Source organism: Rana temporaria, chromosome 2, assembly GCF_905171775.1.
Source record: "Rana temporaria chromosome 2, aRanTem1.1, whole genome shotgun sequence".
Classification (NCBI taxonomy): domain Eukaryota; kingdom Metazoa; phylum Chordata; class Amphibia; order Anura; family Ranidae; genus Rana; species Rana temporaria.
The window spans coordinates 124,960,662-124,973,827 of record NC_053490.1 but is presented as its reverse complement, the minus strand read 5'-3'; the positions used below and the strand labels follow the sequence as shown (position 1 = coordinate 124,973,827).

General features: G+C 41.3%; 1 protein-coding gene across 15 annotated transcripts in view; it reads right to left on the bottom strand.

The window, feature by feature from the left end:
- R3HDM2 (R3H domain containing 2) overlaps positions 1-13,166 on the bottom strand; it is a 172,165-nt gene that overhangs the window by 13,732 nt on the left and 145,267 nt on the right. For 10 of the 15 annotated variants that reach the window (XM_040340927.1, XM_040340932.1, XM_040340934.1 and 7 more), the window contains 4 exons: positions 12,345-12,437; positions 5,739-5,981; positions 1,101-1,227; positions 517-674 (listed from right to left, as the gene is read on the bottom strand). In XM_040340927.1, the coding sequence (XP_040196861.1) occupies positions 517-674; positions 1,101-1,227; positions 5,739-5,981; positions 12,345-12,437 (621 nt within the window). The remainder of the gene's footprint in view (positions 1-516; positions 675-1,100; positions 1,228-5,738; positions 5,982-12,344; positions 12,438-13,166) is intronic. The other 5 variants (XM_040340936.1, XM_040340939.1, XM_040340938.1 and 2 more) reach the window with 1 other exon arrangement.

The window sequence follows — 13,166 nt, the reverse complement described above, 5'->3', positions numbered from 1 at the left end:
TGGGATAGCTGGTTTAGATAGCTTCACCTTTTTTTTTGGAATAGCTTTTATTTTTATAAGTAAAAACTGTTTATTATTTTTTTCTTAATTAAAATTAATTCTTAGTCATCTCCCTGCTTGGCCCCTTTCACATGGGCTGTCTGATCAGGCTCGCTTGTCAGTTTTTCAGGCGGACCTGATCAGACCCTTAGACCCCTTTCACACTGAGCCGCCCATAGCGGTGGTGGTAAAACTCCACTATTTTTACTGCCGACGCTATGGGCGGATTTGCGGCGCATTTAGGCAGCTAGCAGGGCGCTTTTCAACCTACTAGCAGTTGAGAAAGGGTTAAAACCACCCACAATGCGCTGCTGCAGCAGCGTTTTGTCGGCAGTATAGCCGGGCGTAAAGCTCTGTTGGCTGTTATAAAAAAAAAAAAAAACCTGGCTCCTAGATTCCAAGCAAATTTGTCAAGCCCTGACCTAGAGTTCCACTTCAACAGTGAAAACATATTGACACAGATCTGTGTACACTCACCTGATATGAAGGGAGTGGAGTGTACTGCACCATCATGCTTTGCATTTGATTTCCAACACTTGCCCTCTGGTTATTAAGCATTGTAGGATTTTGTGACTGCTGGACACCCATCATTCCCTGGTAAGCAGGTGGCTGGTTGGAAATTATGGACTGCATACCTGTGATATACAAAATACAAAACAAAAACAGACAAAACAAGTTGTAACGAAAATGTGTGTTACGTTAACTTCTGTGCTGTGATATTAGCAAACCTAAAAGACAGTTTATGTAAGTAATGAGTGTATGGACTTCATCCTACAGGCAAAATAAATCATTACTACTGCATGCTTTTCCTTTTATTACAGCCAAAACAAACCACAATATCAAATCCACAAGTTAAAATTAAGCAAAACTAACATTTCTTTGATGCAAATGGACATTTAAAATAATAATTCCCAAAGAATGAAAACAAGGATGGAGGTGAAAAAAGGATGGGGAATAAACATGAGAACATTGTATTATACCCAGTATGATCAAAGAAAATCCAAGATAAAGACATAACATGTCCATTATAATAAATTCCCCATGTTTAAAGAACATCTCACCAGGTTGCTGAGGCGGCTGGGTGACCTGCTGATTGCGCTGCGAATTGTAGGCCGCTGGGTGCGAGAGAGGTCGGTATTGCTGGCTAGAGTTTGGGTACTGACCCGTGGGATAATAAGAGACCTGAATCTGAAGAAAACAAAAATACATGTTTTTGTAAAAGGCAGTTAACAGCAGTTTTTACCTGTTGGTCAAACAGGGTCATGTGGTTCCAAAAACCACAATTCAGTAGGCTAGACCTCCGCTCACAATGTCAAACACTCCAACGAAGGTTTCATATAGGTATTCGTGGCGGTCACAAGTCAGCATCCCATTCAGTTGTCATATGTAAGGGAACATCAAAAATGACCACAGTACAAACTGCCAGATGTTTATTTAACCACTTCATTACTGGGCACTTAAACCCCCTTCGTACCCAGGCCAATTTTCAGCGCCGACGCATTTTGAATGACAATTGCGCGGTCATACAACACTGTACCCAAATTATATTTTTATCATTTTCTTCCCACAAATAGAGCTTTCTTTTGGTGGCATTTGATCATCTCTGCGATTAAATTTTTTTGCGCTATAAACAAATAGACAGAAAATTTTGAAAAAAATAAATAAAAACACAATATTTTTAATTTTGTGTTATAATAATATCCCAATTTTTTTTTTTTTTTTTTCCTCGGTTTAGGCTGATACGTATTCTTCTACATATTTTTGTTACAAAATAAACATAAAAAATAAATCGCAATAAGTGTATATTGATTGGTTTGCGCAAAAGTTATAGCGCCTACAAAATAGGGGATAGATTTAGGATTTGTTTTTTATTAGTAATGGCCGCGATCAGCGATATTTTTTTTGTCAGGCCTGCGATATTGCGACCATACACTTTTGACACAATTTTGGGACCATTCACATTTATACAGCGATCAGTGCTATAAAAATGCACTAGTTAACTGTATAAATGTGACTGGCAGTGAAGGGGTTAACACTAGGGGGTGAGGAAGGGGTTAAATGTATTCCCTGGGTGTGTTCTAACTGTGTGGGGGGAGGGGACTGACTGGGGGAGGTGACCGATGATGTGTCCCTATGTACAAGGGACACAGATCGGTCTCCTCTCTCCCTGACAGGACGTGGAGCTCTGTGTTTACACAAAGAGCTCCACGTCCCTGCTGTCACCGCCGATCGCGGGTACCTGGGGGACATCGCGGCCGCCAGGCACACGCATCGGCTTCTCAGCGATGCGCCGGGCACAGTGTTTACCCGCTGCGTGCCCCCAGCGGCGCGCGCAGGTAATGCACATAAAAGGACGTCCACCCGGCACTTGAGAGCCGCGCTGTGGACATCTTTCGTCTATAGCGCGGCTCTCAAGTGGTTAAAAAAGTACTAAAACTCTTACAAAATCAGGAGAATAACGGCACTTGTAAAAAAAAAAAAAAACATCTCCACTTTATGAATATGCGATGACATCACAAGCACAGGCTTCACCCAATGTAATTTGTCATATATGGAACATGCGTTGGAACGTTTGACCTTGTGAGCGGAGGTCTAGCCTACTGAATGTTGGTTTGGCATCGCATAAGCCTGTTTGATTCTATACAGAGTATGCACATATACTGAGTTTGCATTGTTTTTATAAAGTGGTGGATCACTGAGTGATTTCATGGGTCATGGATTGTTACTCTTGAATACACCAAGATTCTCAGTGATTTTTGGACTTGATTCTCTGACTATCATTGTGGTTTTTATACAACTTGGACTTAATTCATGACTGCATTTTTTTATTCCCTACCTTTATTTACAATGGCTTTTCATATATAAATATCACGTTCTGTATAAAATTTGCTGAATGTAATTTATTCACATTTTTGTATCACACGTAGCTACTAGTGCTGCACTGTCTTTTATACTTACTTTGTGTACAACCAGCCTGACGGGTCTTTCCCAAACAATCAGAGCTACCGGCTGTAGCTGGCAACACTGATCATTGTATTCTGCCGGCAGAGAAGTTTCCCCGCCGGTAAAATACAATAGTATCACATGTAGCGCTGCACTAATTTTTATACTTACTTTGGGTCAATTGATGGGCTAGCGGCTGTATCCGCAATTCTCCCTTTATTGTATGGTTGTACATAAAACCATCAATAGATGGAATTGTGTACAACCAGCTAGCCATTACATGTATTGAAATTCAGGCAAGTTCCTGCAGAACCGGCTGAATTTCAATCCATGTATGACTGACTGGCTTTAGGCAGCAGAATTATGGAACACACTGTGCATTATAAGACTCTACCTCCAAAAAGATTAGAGATAATACAAACATTGCTCCTTTCAGGTGGAAAGTATCAAAAGCAAATGCATTTTCTACATTTCCCTGAACTGGTTGCACTGTACATAACAAAATGTACTAAGTCCATTCACACTTATGTGACTTAAAAATCATGTCATTTCCATTGCGACTTTACCCTACGACATGATGTGATTTTGATGCCAAATGCAACTTTGTTACGCCGTTGACCAATGTGATAATTTTGTTTATGTTCTATAAAGTCATTAGACCTGTGCAGAATGGAAAAAATTGTTTAGTGGTGTTTGGTTTCTATATTTTCTACCGCATGCAAAGGATGCTGCATGCTCAGATAAGGGTCGGGTATAGATTTTGTGAACGGGGGACCACCACGCCCCCCCCCTTTTAAAGTTTTGCTGTGGGGTTCCCTGTAAAATCCATACCACACCTGAAGAGTCTGGTATGCAGTCTGGACCCCCCAATGGCAATTTTTTTTTTCCATTGCCGGCATTCTTTTAACAAGTCGCATCTATATCATCCAGGTTCAACTTTCATGGGAGTTTTGAGAGTTTACATTGCGGTCTATGGACCTCAAGTTGCATGAAATTCAGACCAAGGAAGTGCAGGAACCAGGGCTGTGGAGTCGGTAGATAAATGTTCCGACTCCTCAGTTTTATGTACTTCCGACTCCGACTCCTCTGTATTAATATGCAAATGTATTTTATACATTCCTTGAGGGAAAGAAACGCAACCTACCACAGGACTACTGGCTGGGAAGCCAACAGTCTACTGTATTGCACAGTTTAAGCAAAAGACAAACACAATGAAAACAATCAAGTGGCTGGATAGTAGCAGCAGGCATAAACATCAGGAACAGGATCTTTACCAGTTCAAAAATACAAACCACATTATTTGGTTGTTTTAGAACAAAAACAAAGCTTATCTATAATGAACCAAAAACAAAATCTGTAAAACCTAGAAATGGTTTATATTAATCTTGAAATGTAGTTATAGGCTTAGCAAATGCAAATCAATTCAATGTAGAGTTCTAAGGAAGAGAATTGCCTCTGCCAGATCCTCTTTCATAGAGGCTCTTAAGTCAGACTTTATTATTTTTAGGGCTGAAAATAATCTTTCGACACTGACTTGGGTGGGTGGCATTGCAGTAACTATTCTGGCCACATCACTAACGATCTCTGGATAAACAAGGATGGCTTCTTCAACAGTAAGTTTTGATGAGCGATCATACTTTTCAACTTCTTTTAGTGCTTTATAAAACTCCTGTTGGAATTTTTTTATTTGGACACTTACTGGTTCTCTAACATGCGTTCCCTGTAAAAGCAGAACACAACACTATGGAAAGTATAAGTATTGCAGCTCCTAATTGTGCGTTGCGTGCCATATAGTGAAGCACATGAAAAGCATGCTTCTTCACGGCCACTTAACGTGTTCGTTTTGCGGTTACGCGAGGCACTGCATGCATTGGTCTTTATTCTTACAGTAGAGAAGTCATTAATTATAACTTTTTGTGAATTGGGACATTTAAACTTGCTTTTTTTTTATTTTAATTCCAATCTAAATTTAGTAGGAGTCGGTGCATTGTTTGCCGACTCCAGGTACCCAAAATTTCCCCCGACTCCTCGACTCCGACTCCACAGCCCTGGCAGGAACTACTTTGAAGTCGATGCGACTTGAAGTCGCACAGATATGTACGGTTATAGGGAAACACGGGTGCGACTTTGGGGTCCAAAGTGTTAAATACCCACAATTCACAGACTGCAATAAAAGAAAACGTGCAATAAATGCAAAAAGAATAAAAAATGAGCATACAGAGATAAACATAACATTTCTCAATTGTATTTAGAGCTGGCATGTCAGATTAGATTATTTTGGGCCACATTAGGTTCTTTAATTACTAATTTGCAGCCTTCAACTGGATTAACAATTTAAAGTGGACAAAGGCCCAGCTTTTCTCCAATTAACCACTTAAAGACCAGGCCTTTTTCTGTATCTTTTTGTTTAATTAGAATTTTTTAAAAGATTACTTAGAACCCACAAATAGTATACATATTTTTTTTTAGCAGACACCCTAGGAAATACAATGGCGATCATTGCAATTTTCTATGTCACACAGTATTTGCGAAATGATTTTTTAAATGCACTTTGGCATGGCTGTGCAGGCAGGAATAGAGTGCCTCTGTAAACTATGCTTGTTATTACACCCAAAAAAAAAAAAAAAAAACTTGGTGACCCTCAGGTCAATATTTGTGCTGGTGTACGCACACCATCATATTAATCGCCACATTGGTGTAAGCACAATTGGGCATAAAGACATTACAACCATATGATGTTTCCTTCCAATACCTACTTGCTGTGGAGGCTGCATGAATCCCTGTGGTGGCATGACTTGCTGCGTTGGGGAAGGGTGCCCTGAGGAAGGGTAGCCAGTTGAAGCGATGGCTTGTCCCCCAGATGTCATGATGAAGCCTGCTTGCTGGGGATGCTGGGAAATAATAGGTGACTGGTACATGGCAGTAGAAGGATCAGGAGCCTCAGATGAACCCTGCCGACTGAGAGTCATCTGCCCAAAGTGACTATTCAAATCATCAGCCTGTCATTAAAAACAGTTAAATTAGATAATTAGGTTCTGCACATACAATGACCTTGTAAAAACAAAGAGCCTGATATGACCAAGTCAAAACCGTGAGCAAACTGTTTGAATGGCATAAAAAGCATATTTTATTCAGGTAAAAAAGAAAGATCAGTATTAAGCCATCAACGTAACAGTTATCCATAGGGAAATAGTCAAGCAGATACATATTATGAAGAACAGAAAAAATGGAACCCTGCTTGTTGAGATTTACGCAGTAAAAAAAACAATTCAGCTAAGCAGACTTTCAAACATTTGTTTTTAGTGAAGGCTATAAAGTGAGTCATAATTCCACATTCATTAAATGTAATGTATAGCTGCTGGAACGCTGTATCTGGTTTTACATGTGCCTACAACTTCTCCCACAACAAAGTGCAAAGTGCTTAAAAAGCATAAGCAGCTTTAATGCACTGGACCACACTCAAAGTTTTCTCAGTTTTTATTTTTACATTAAAACCTTAGTCCTGCAAAAATGCAAATGGTAAGGAGCAAGAACATTTATGTTAATTGTGCAGCACCCTGGGATGGAAGGAACAATGTCCTGGTTGAGCGTGAAGGGCAGGAACTACTTTAGGAAAGTCCTGTGCTTTAAACACCCATATTTTCCCTGTTCAAAACCAAAAAGTGTTCCTTCCAGCAGTGGTTCTTAACCACTTCAGCCCCGGACCATTTGGCTGCGAAATGACCAGGCCACTTTTTGCGATTCGGCACTGCGTCGCAGAGCGACAATTTAAAGAAAACATTTTTTGGACTTTTTGCCATAATAAATATCCCCATTTTTTATTTTTTCTAAGCAATTTCTCAGTTTAGGCTGATACGTATTCTACATATTTTTGGTTAAAAAAAAAAAAAAAAAAAAAAAAACACGCAATAAGCGTAAATTGATTGGTTTGCGCAAAAGTTATAGCGTCTACAAAATAGGGGTCGTTTTATGGCATTTTTATTTATATTATATATTTTTTTTACTTGTTATGGCGGCGATCTGCGATTTTTATCATGACTGCGACATGGCGAAAACAGACACTTTTGGCACCGTTTTTGGACCATTCATATACAGCGATCAGTGCTATAAAAATGCACCGATTACTTTGTAAATGTGACTGGCAGGAATGGAATAAGTGTGTCCTAGGGAGCGATTCTGTTAGGGGCGTGGCTTACTGTGACACGTCACTGATCTCGCTGCTCCCGATGAGAGGGAGCAGACGATCAGCGACATGTCACCAGGCAGAATAGGGAGATGTCTTGTTTACAAAGACATACCCCTGTTCTGCTGTTCCGTGACCCGATTGCTGGACACCAACGGACATAAGAGTCCGCAGGTCCCACGGGCATGGTCACGGAGAACGGGGCAGCCGCCATGCTAGAGGGCAGGTTTGAAATTATATATATATATATATATATATATATATATATATATATATATATATATATATATATATATATATATATATATATATATATATATATCTTCCGGGTCCTCCCCTCTGCTAAACCTAAAAGTTTCTCCGCCCGGGAGTGTTCCTTCCCTCCAGCTGCCTGTAATGTGTACTCGCCCCGGCCCAGAGCTAGTGCGGGCAGTGAGGTCTGCTTGCGATGAGGTTTCCTCCGGAGCCCTATGGGGGGGGGGGGGGGGGGTGGTGTCAGTCACACAGGCGAGACGCCCAGAGCTGGTGTGATAAGGAGTGCTTGTGTCCGGTGCCCTGAGCTGGTCTGATAAGGGGGGTGGGGGGCACAGTGGCTGCATTTGATGGGGCACAAGTGGCTGCTTATGATGGCCACAGTGGCAGCATTTGATGAGGGCACAGGTGGCTGCATTTGATGGGCACAAGTGGCGGCATTTGACGGGCACAGTGGCTGCATTTGATGGGGCACAAGTGGCGGCATTTGACAGGCACAGTGGCGGCATTTGATGGGGCACAAGTGGCGGCATTTGATGGGGCACAAGTGGCTGCATTTGATGGGGCACATGTGGCGGCATTTTACAGGCACAGTGGCTGCATTTGATGGGGCACAAGTGGCTGCATTTGATGGGGCACATGTGGCAGCATTTTACAGGCACAGTGGCTGCATTTGATGGGGCACAAGTGGCTGCATTTGATGGGGCACAAGTGGCTGCATTTGATGGGCACAGTGGCAGCATTTGATGCGACACATCTCTGCTGAGAGCTGTCATTGGTTGCTAGGACTGCCAGCATGCTAGCAACCAATTACATCATGCCCCCCCCCCCCCCTGCGGAGTGCTTCTCCTTTTCAGCTACTGTTTTCTGCTTGCCAACTACAGGGCCTTGTAGCAACACGACTTGTTGTCGGCAGGTCACAGCATCTTGCCTGCGGTCATAAGATCCCGTCCAGCAAGCAGCACACCGTGACAGCAGGTCAGTTCCAAAATCAAATTAATCAGAATTTCAGGGGGGGGGGGGGTGACACCATGTTTTACCGCACCAGGTAACACCAACCCTAGTGACGCCACTGTTCCTCCCACTTTCTCATGTCGGCATGTCTGCAGCACAGGACAGGAGAGAAGAAAGCTAGGCCGGGGGGAAAAAGAGAAAACTCAGAAAAAATCATGTACAGTACTACAGGAGACATGGAAATAGAAAGAGGACTGTGCTGAGGGAACTAATAGCCCCAGCACCACCAGATAGAGCCACACTGTACCCGCACCACCAGATAGAGCCACGCTGTACCCGCGCCACCATTTTATTTAAAATATATACTGTCATTTTTGGTAAGGGTCATTTTCGGTTTCGGTTTCGGCCTGACATTTTTTTTTATTTCGGTTTCGTTTCGGTTCTGAAATTTCCATTTCGGTGCACCTCTAATATATATATATATATATATATATATATATATATATATATATATATATATATATATATATATATATATATATATATATATATATATATATACACACACACACACACACACACACACACACACACACACACACACACACACGTTGCTTTGACTGCCCGTGCCATTCTGTCGACGAATATCTACGTGAGGAAGTCGTCAAGCACCTCAAACAGGACATTTTTGCAGATTTTCCTTCATCTTGCACAGGTGCCTTAAATCAGAGTCAATGGTTTGGTATTATGGACAGCTATTTTATAGCACACTTTTAAGGGTACTTGAGGACAGAGTTGAGAACCACTGCCTTATAGGATATGGCTGTCACAGTTCAGGCATCCTCCTCACTGTGACTTACCTTATGGGTGAGAATAGGGAAAAGTTTCTAATTGGTTTAAATGACAAATTTCTGAAGCACAGAGAAAACCAGATTCAGACCCAACAGAGTCACTGGGGAATTACATAGCAGAGCACCTGTAAAGTGGTCTTAATCAAAGAGTGAGGCCAACGGTCTGAAAGAAACTAGAAAGGCCAGAAACCTAACCCTTGAAAGTACTGAGAGCACCACACAAACCCAGCTGCAGTAAAGAGAATTAATTTCACAAAGAAACTTCAGGGGTGGAAGCCCCAAGACTCACAGTTAAGTATGCCTTCTATGTCTGATGATAGACCTTGCAAGAAGCAGACTTCATATGCTCCATCATTGTAAGAATCACACACTCAGATGTACTTGCCCAATAGAATCTAGGCTTCAACAGCTGTGTCAATGAAGCCAGCAACTGAGGCGATAAATCAAACCGATCCTTGGGACAGAGGATCCTGATGATTTGATAGCACCCATGAAGCCTTTGCCAGTTACTGGGCCAGGTGCATTACATATGTCTGTTCCAGTCTGAAACAATAAGGATCACTGGAATACTCTCAATCAAATAAGGAAGAACATTCAGGAAAGGAGTGGCATAGATCAGGGCATAACTACCTCCATTAGATGGCTCCTATACCTGTATATAAACCTGTCCAGGACTTTAGAGATGGGAAGCCAAACTTTAGTCAGGACGTCAAGGCTGTGTAGTGCAGAAACAAAAAAAAAAGGGGACATTTCCCAATAGACTGAAATGAAAATTTCTTCAATTAAGATGAGGAATACAAAAAGCACATTCAGAAACGCATCCAGAATGCAGAAATTGTGGTGTGAACAGGGCCTTAAAGACAGACATGTCCCCTACTAGAATACAAATTGACCAGTTAATAACATACACGGCCTAATCCAGAGTAGGAATAGACCATTTCTGCACAGAATCCTCACTAAATAGATACAAATCCAAAAACCACTCGGGGAAAGTAAACAGCTTCTCAGAATATTTCCAATCTGCATAGAGAAACAGTTGAAACAGCAGGTGCCATGTGAAAAAAAAGTGTTTACAGCATTATGAGTATTTATAAGAGCCAATAGCGTCTTCTTTCAATTTTGGGAAAATAGCAGTAGACTGCAAATCCTTATGGGTAAGCTAATCTGTCAAGGACTGGAGCGACTCAAAATCAGTCTGAAGCCATTGGCTTGTAAGACACTAAAACTGGAGAAATTGGCATCTGCAGGAGAGTGTGTGGGAGCTCCATGTTTGTGGCATCTGATCAGTGTCTGAATAACTGGGTGATTTGGGTCGTAAAATCTTGCATGACAACGGGAGAGAAAAAAAAGTAAACAAGGAAGCTCAGAGGGTAGCAGAACATACACTAAAAGATAACATGATTAAATACTGAAGATGTTACACCCTCAATCAACAAACAGCCGCAGACCCTTTTGTATGTTAGCAGGGGACACCCAATACAGCAGGACTACCCCTAACCATGTTTAGAATCAGACCCCAGGGGAGATAAGGCGACTTGTAAGCTTGGGGTAAGAAAAAAGTCCTCAGTAACCAAGACAGTTGTTAGTAGGGACAGGTGGCCAGAGGTGACCAAAGTCACTGTGGTTAGTGAGCAAGAGTGCATCAAATATTGAATTTCCATGCATCTCATATCAAGCAGGATCCACATTGGGGTGAATAGTTGCCTCCTTGATGCTGTATGCTGGGAGGGAGAGAGCTTGCAGCACACATGACACTCTCCCAAGCTTTAAACCCTTTCATGGCAACACCAGTGGAAACAGGAACCAAAGGCACTACAGCAACCAATATATTCATGCAGCTCCTAGGGTTTGGCCTGACCAGCCTACTCACAAAGAAGTCTTCAGAGATGGGGGAATGCACCGGGGCATTGCCAAAAAGCTCTAGGCATAGAAAGTGCTCCACAGCTAACTTTCACCAGAACAGAGTCTGAAAAACCTTGTGTGTGGGGGAGGGAGGAACCCGGTCAATAGACTGTCTTCTGTTGAACAGACCACTTTCTGCTAAACCGACCGACTTTTGGTACATGTAAACCCAGCTTTAGTCTCAACATAACAAAGTTGTTCAAAAGACATCCATCCTACTAGAACACCAGAAAAAAGGCATGTGTAGGCATGGGCTGGTCTACAGTTTGTTTGCCAGTGTCCAATCCTTTTCTTGGAGTTTTAAGCCTTCCTATGTCCCTCAATGGATGACAACATACGACATTTAAAAAAAAAATTATCAGCATGACACTCATAATAGGCACAGCAGTGGGGTGATGTGGGAATTTAAAACGTGTAAGAAGTGTAATCGTTGCTTAACACTAAAGTCTTATTTTTAAACTTGTACCTTTAGGTGAGCCTATATTACCTGTGGTTACAGTGAATATCTCCTAAACTTGCACAGTTTCAGAGATATTCACACTGCATACAGCCAGGTGATGTCACCGATGCATGTGCTCTGAAGGGATGGCATAACCGTGCTGTACCTTCAGAGCTCTATACCGCAGGAGTGATGCCATTGTGGCTCAGCCAGACAGCTGGAGCATGTGAAACCTGGAAGGAAGACTGTGTGTAAATGGAAGCCCTGTCAGCGAAAACAGCGTGCCGCTATAGGGCTTAGTTCGAAGGTAAGCATTTCATAATGTGCTAGTATGAGATGCATACTAGCACATTATGTCATTAACTTGCATTTTTTTTTTTTAAAGGATGCAGTTTACTACAGCTTTAAATTGTTCCGTCTAGTATTTGAATATCAGCTTTAGTTGAACTAAATAAGTCATTACTAAATTAAGAAGGCTTCAAATGCCGGTGCCTCACACTAAAAAAAATCCTGTAAAAGTCTTTAAAGTGGGTACATTCCTGTACTATATTAAATGAGTATGCAACCATAGCCTTTTTTGTAAAATAAAAAAACAATTGCTGCTTAAAATGTCAAATGTCTACCAAACTACAATGAATGGAATGCAAGTGTGATTGCATCAAACCTATACTCACAGTCCCCAAATATTTTTCCATTTGAAAGAACTGCTAGCTGTTTACCAACTCCTCAAACAAGCAGAGATCCAATAAGAAAGGAGGAGGGAACAGTTAAGTGAATATACCAGATTGTACTGCTGGGGAGGTGAAACTGGCAGAAGGACTTGGGGGCAGGAGCTGGCGGAGTACTGGACCGGTTGTGGAGAGGGCTGAAGGGTCTTGGCGCCAGCACAGCAGCATGCAGAGAACAGGACAAAAAAGGGTGGGATGATGCAATGTGAGAAGATGAAGGGGAACAGTGGTTGGATATTAGGAAAGGGTTAAGGAAAAAAATAAAAAAAGACAAAAGGAAAAAAAGGAAAATAATGTTAGTTGTGCATTTTTATTTCCAAGTTATATATTTAGAAAGACATTTAAAAGCAAAGCACTATTTTAATTAGTTTTGTTTTCCGATTCTGGAATCATGTACTGATATAGGCTTCAAATGAGTCATAACTTATGCTATAAAAACCTGAAAACCATTTTAAAATCATATTCCCATTAACCCGTGATGAGAAAGGCAACAGAAAAACATTTTTTTCCCTTATGAACACTCCAATATTCCACTACAACCACACAAATGATCCAACACAAATCCCAAATGAATATACAGTATGGTAAAATAAACTGGATTCTTCAGAATGATACACACACTAGTACTCCTTCCTTAACAAGAAATGCTACAATCTTTTTATAGGAAAGTCTCACGTGTATGATAACATTTCCTTGTCAAAATATGTTTATTATGCGAGTCAGAAAAAAATTGTGCAAGTAACATAACAAATACATTACATAGGGGAGAAACTCCTTTGCGCATATACAATAGTATATTAAAGGGGAGGTTCCCCTAAAAATAAACTTTTAACATTGCATTTCCCACATTAATGACAATTAGAATCGGCTGGTTT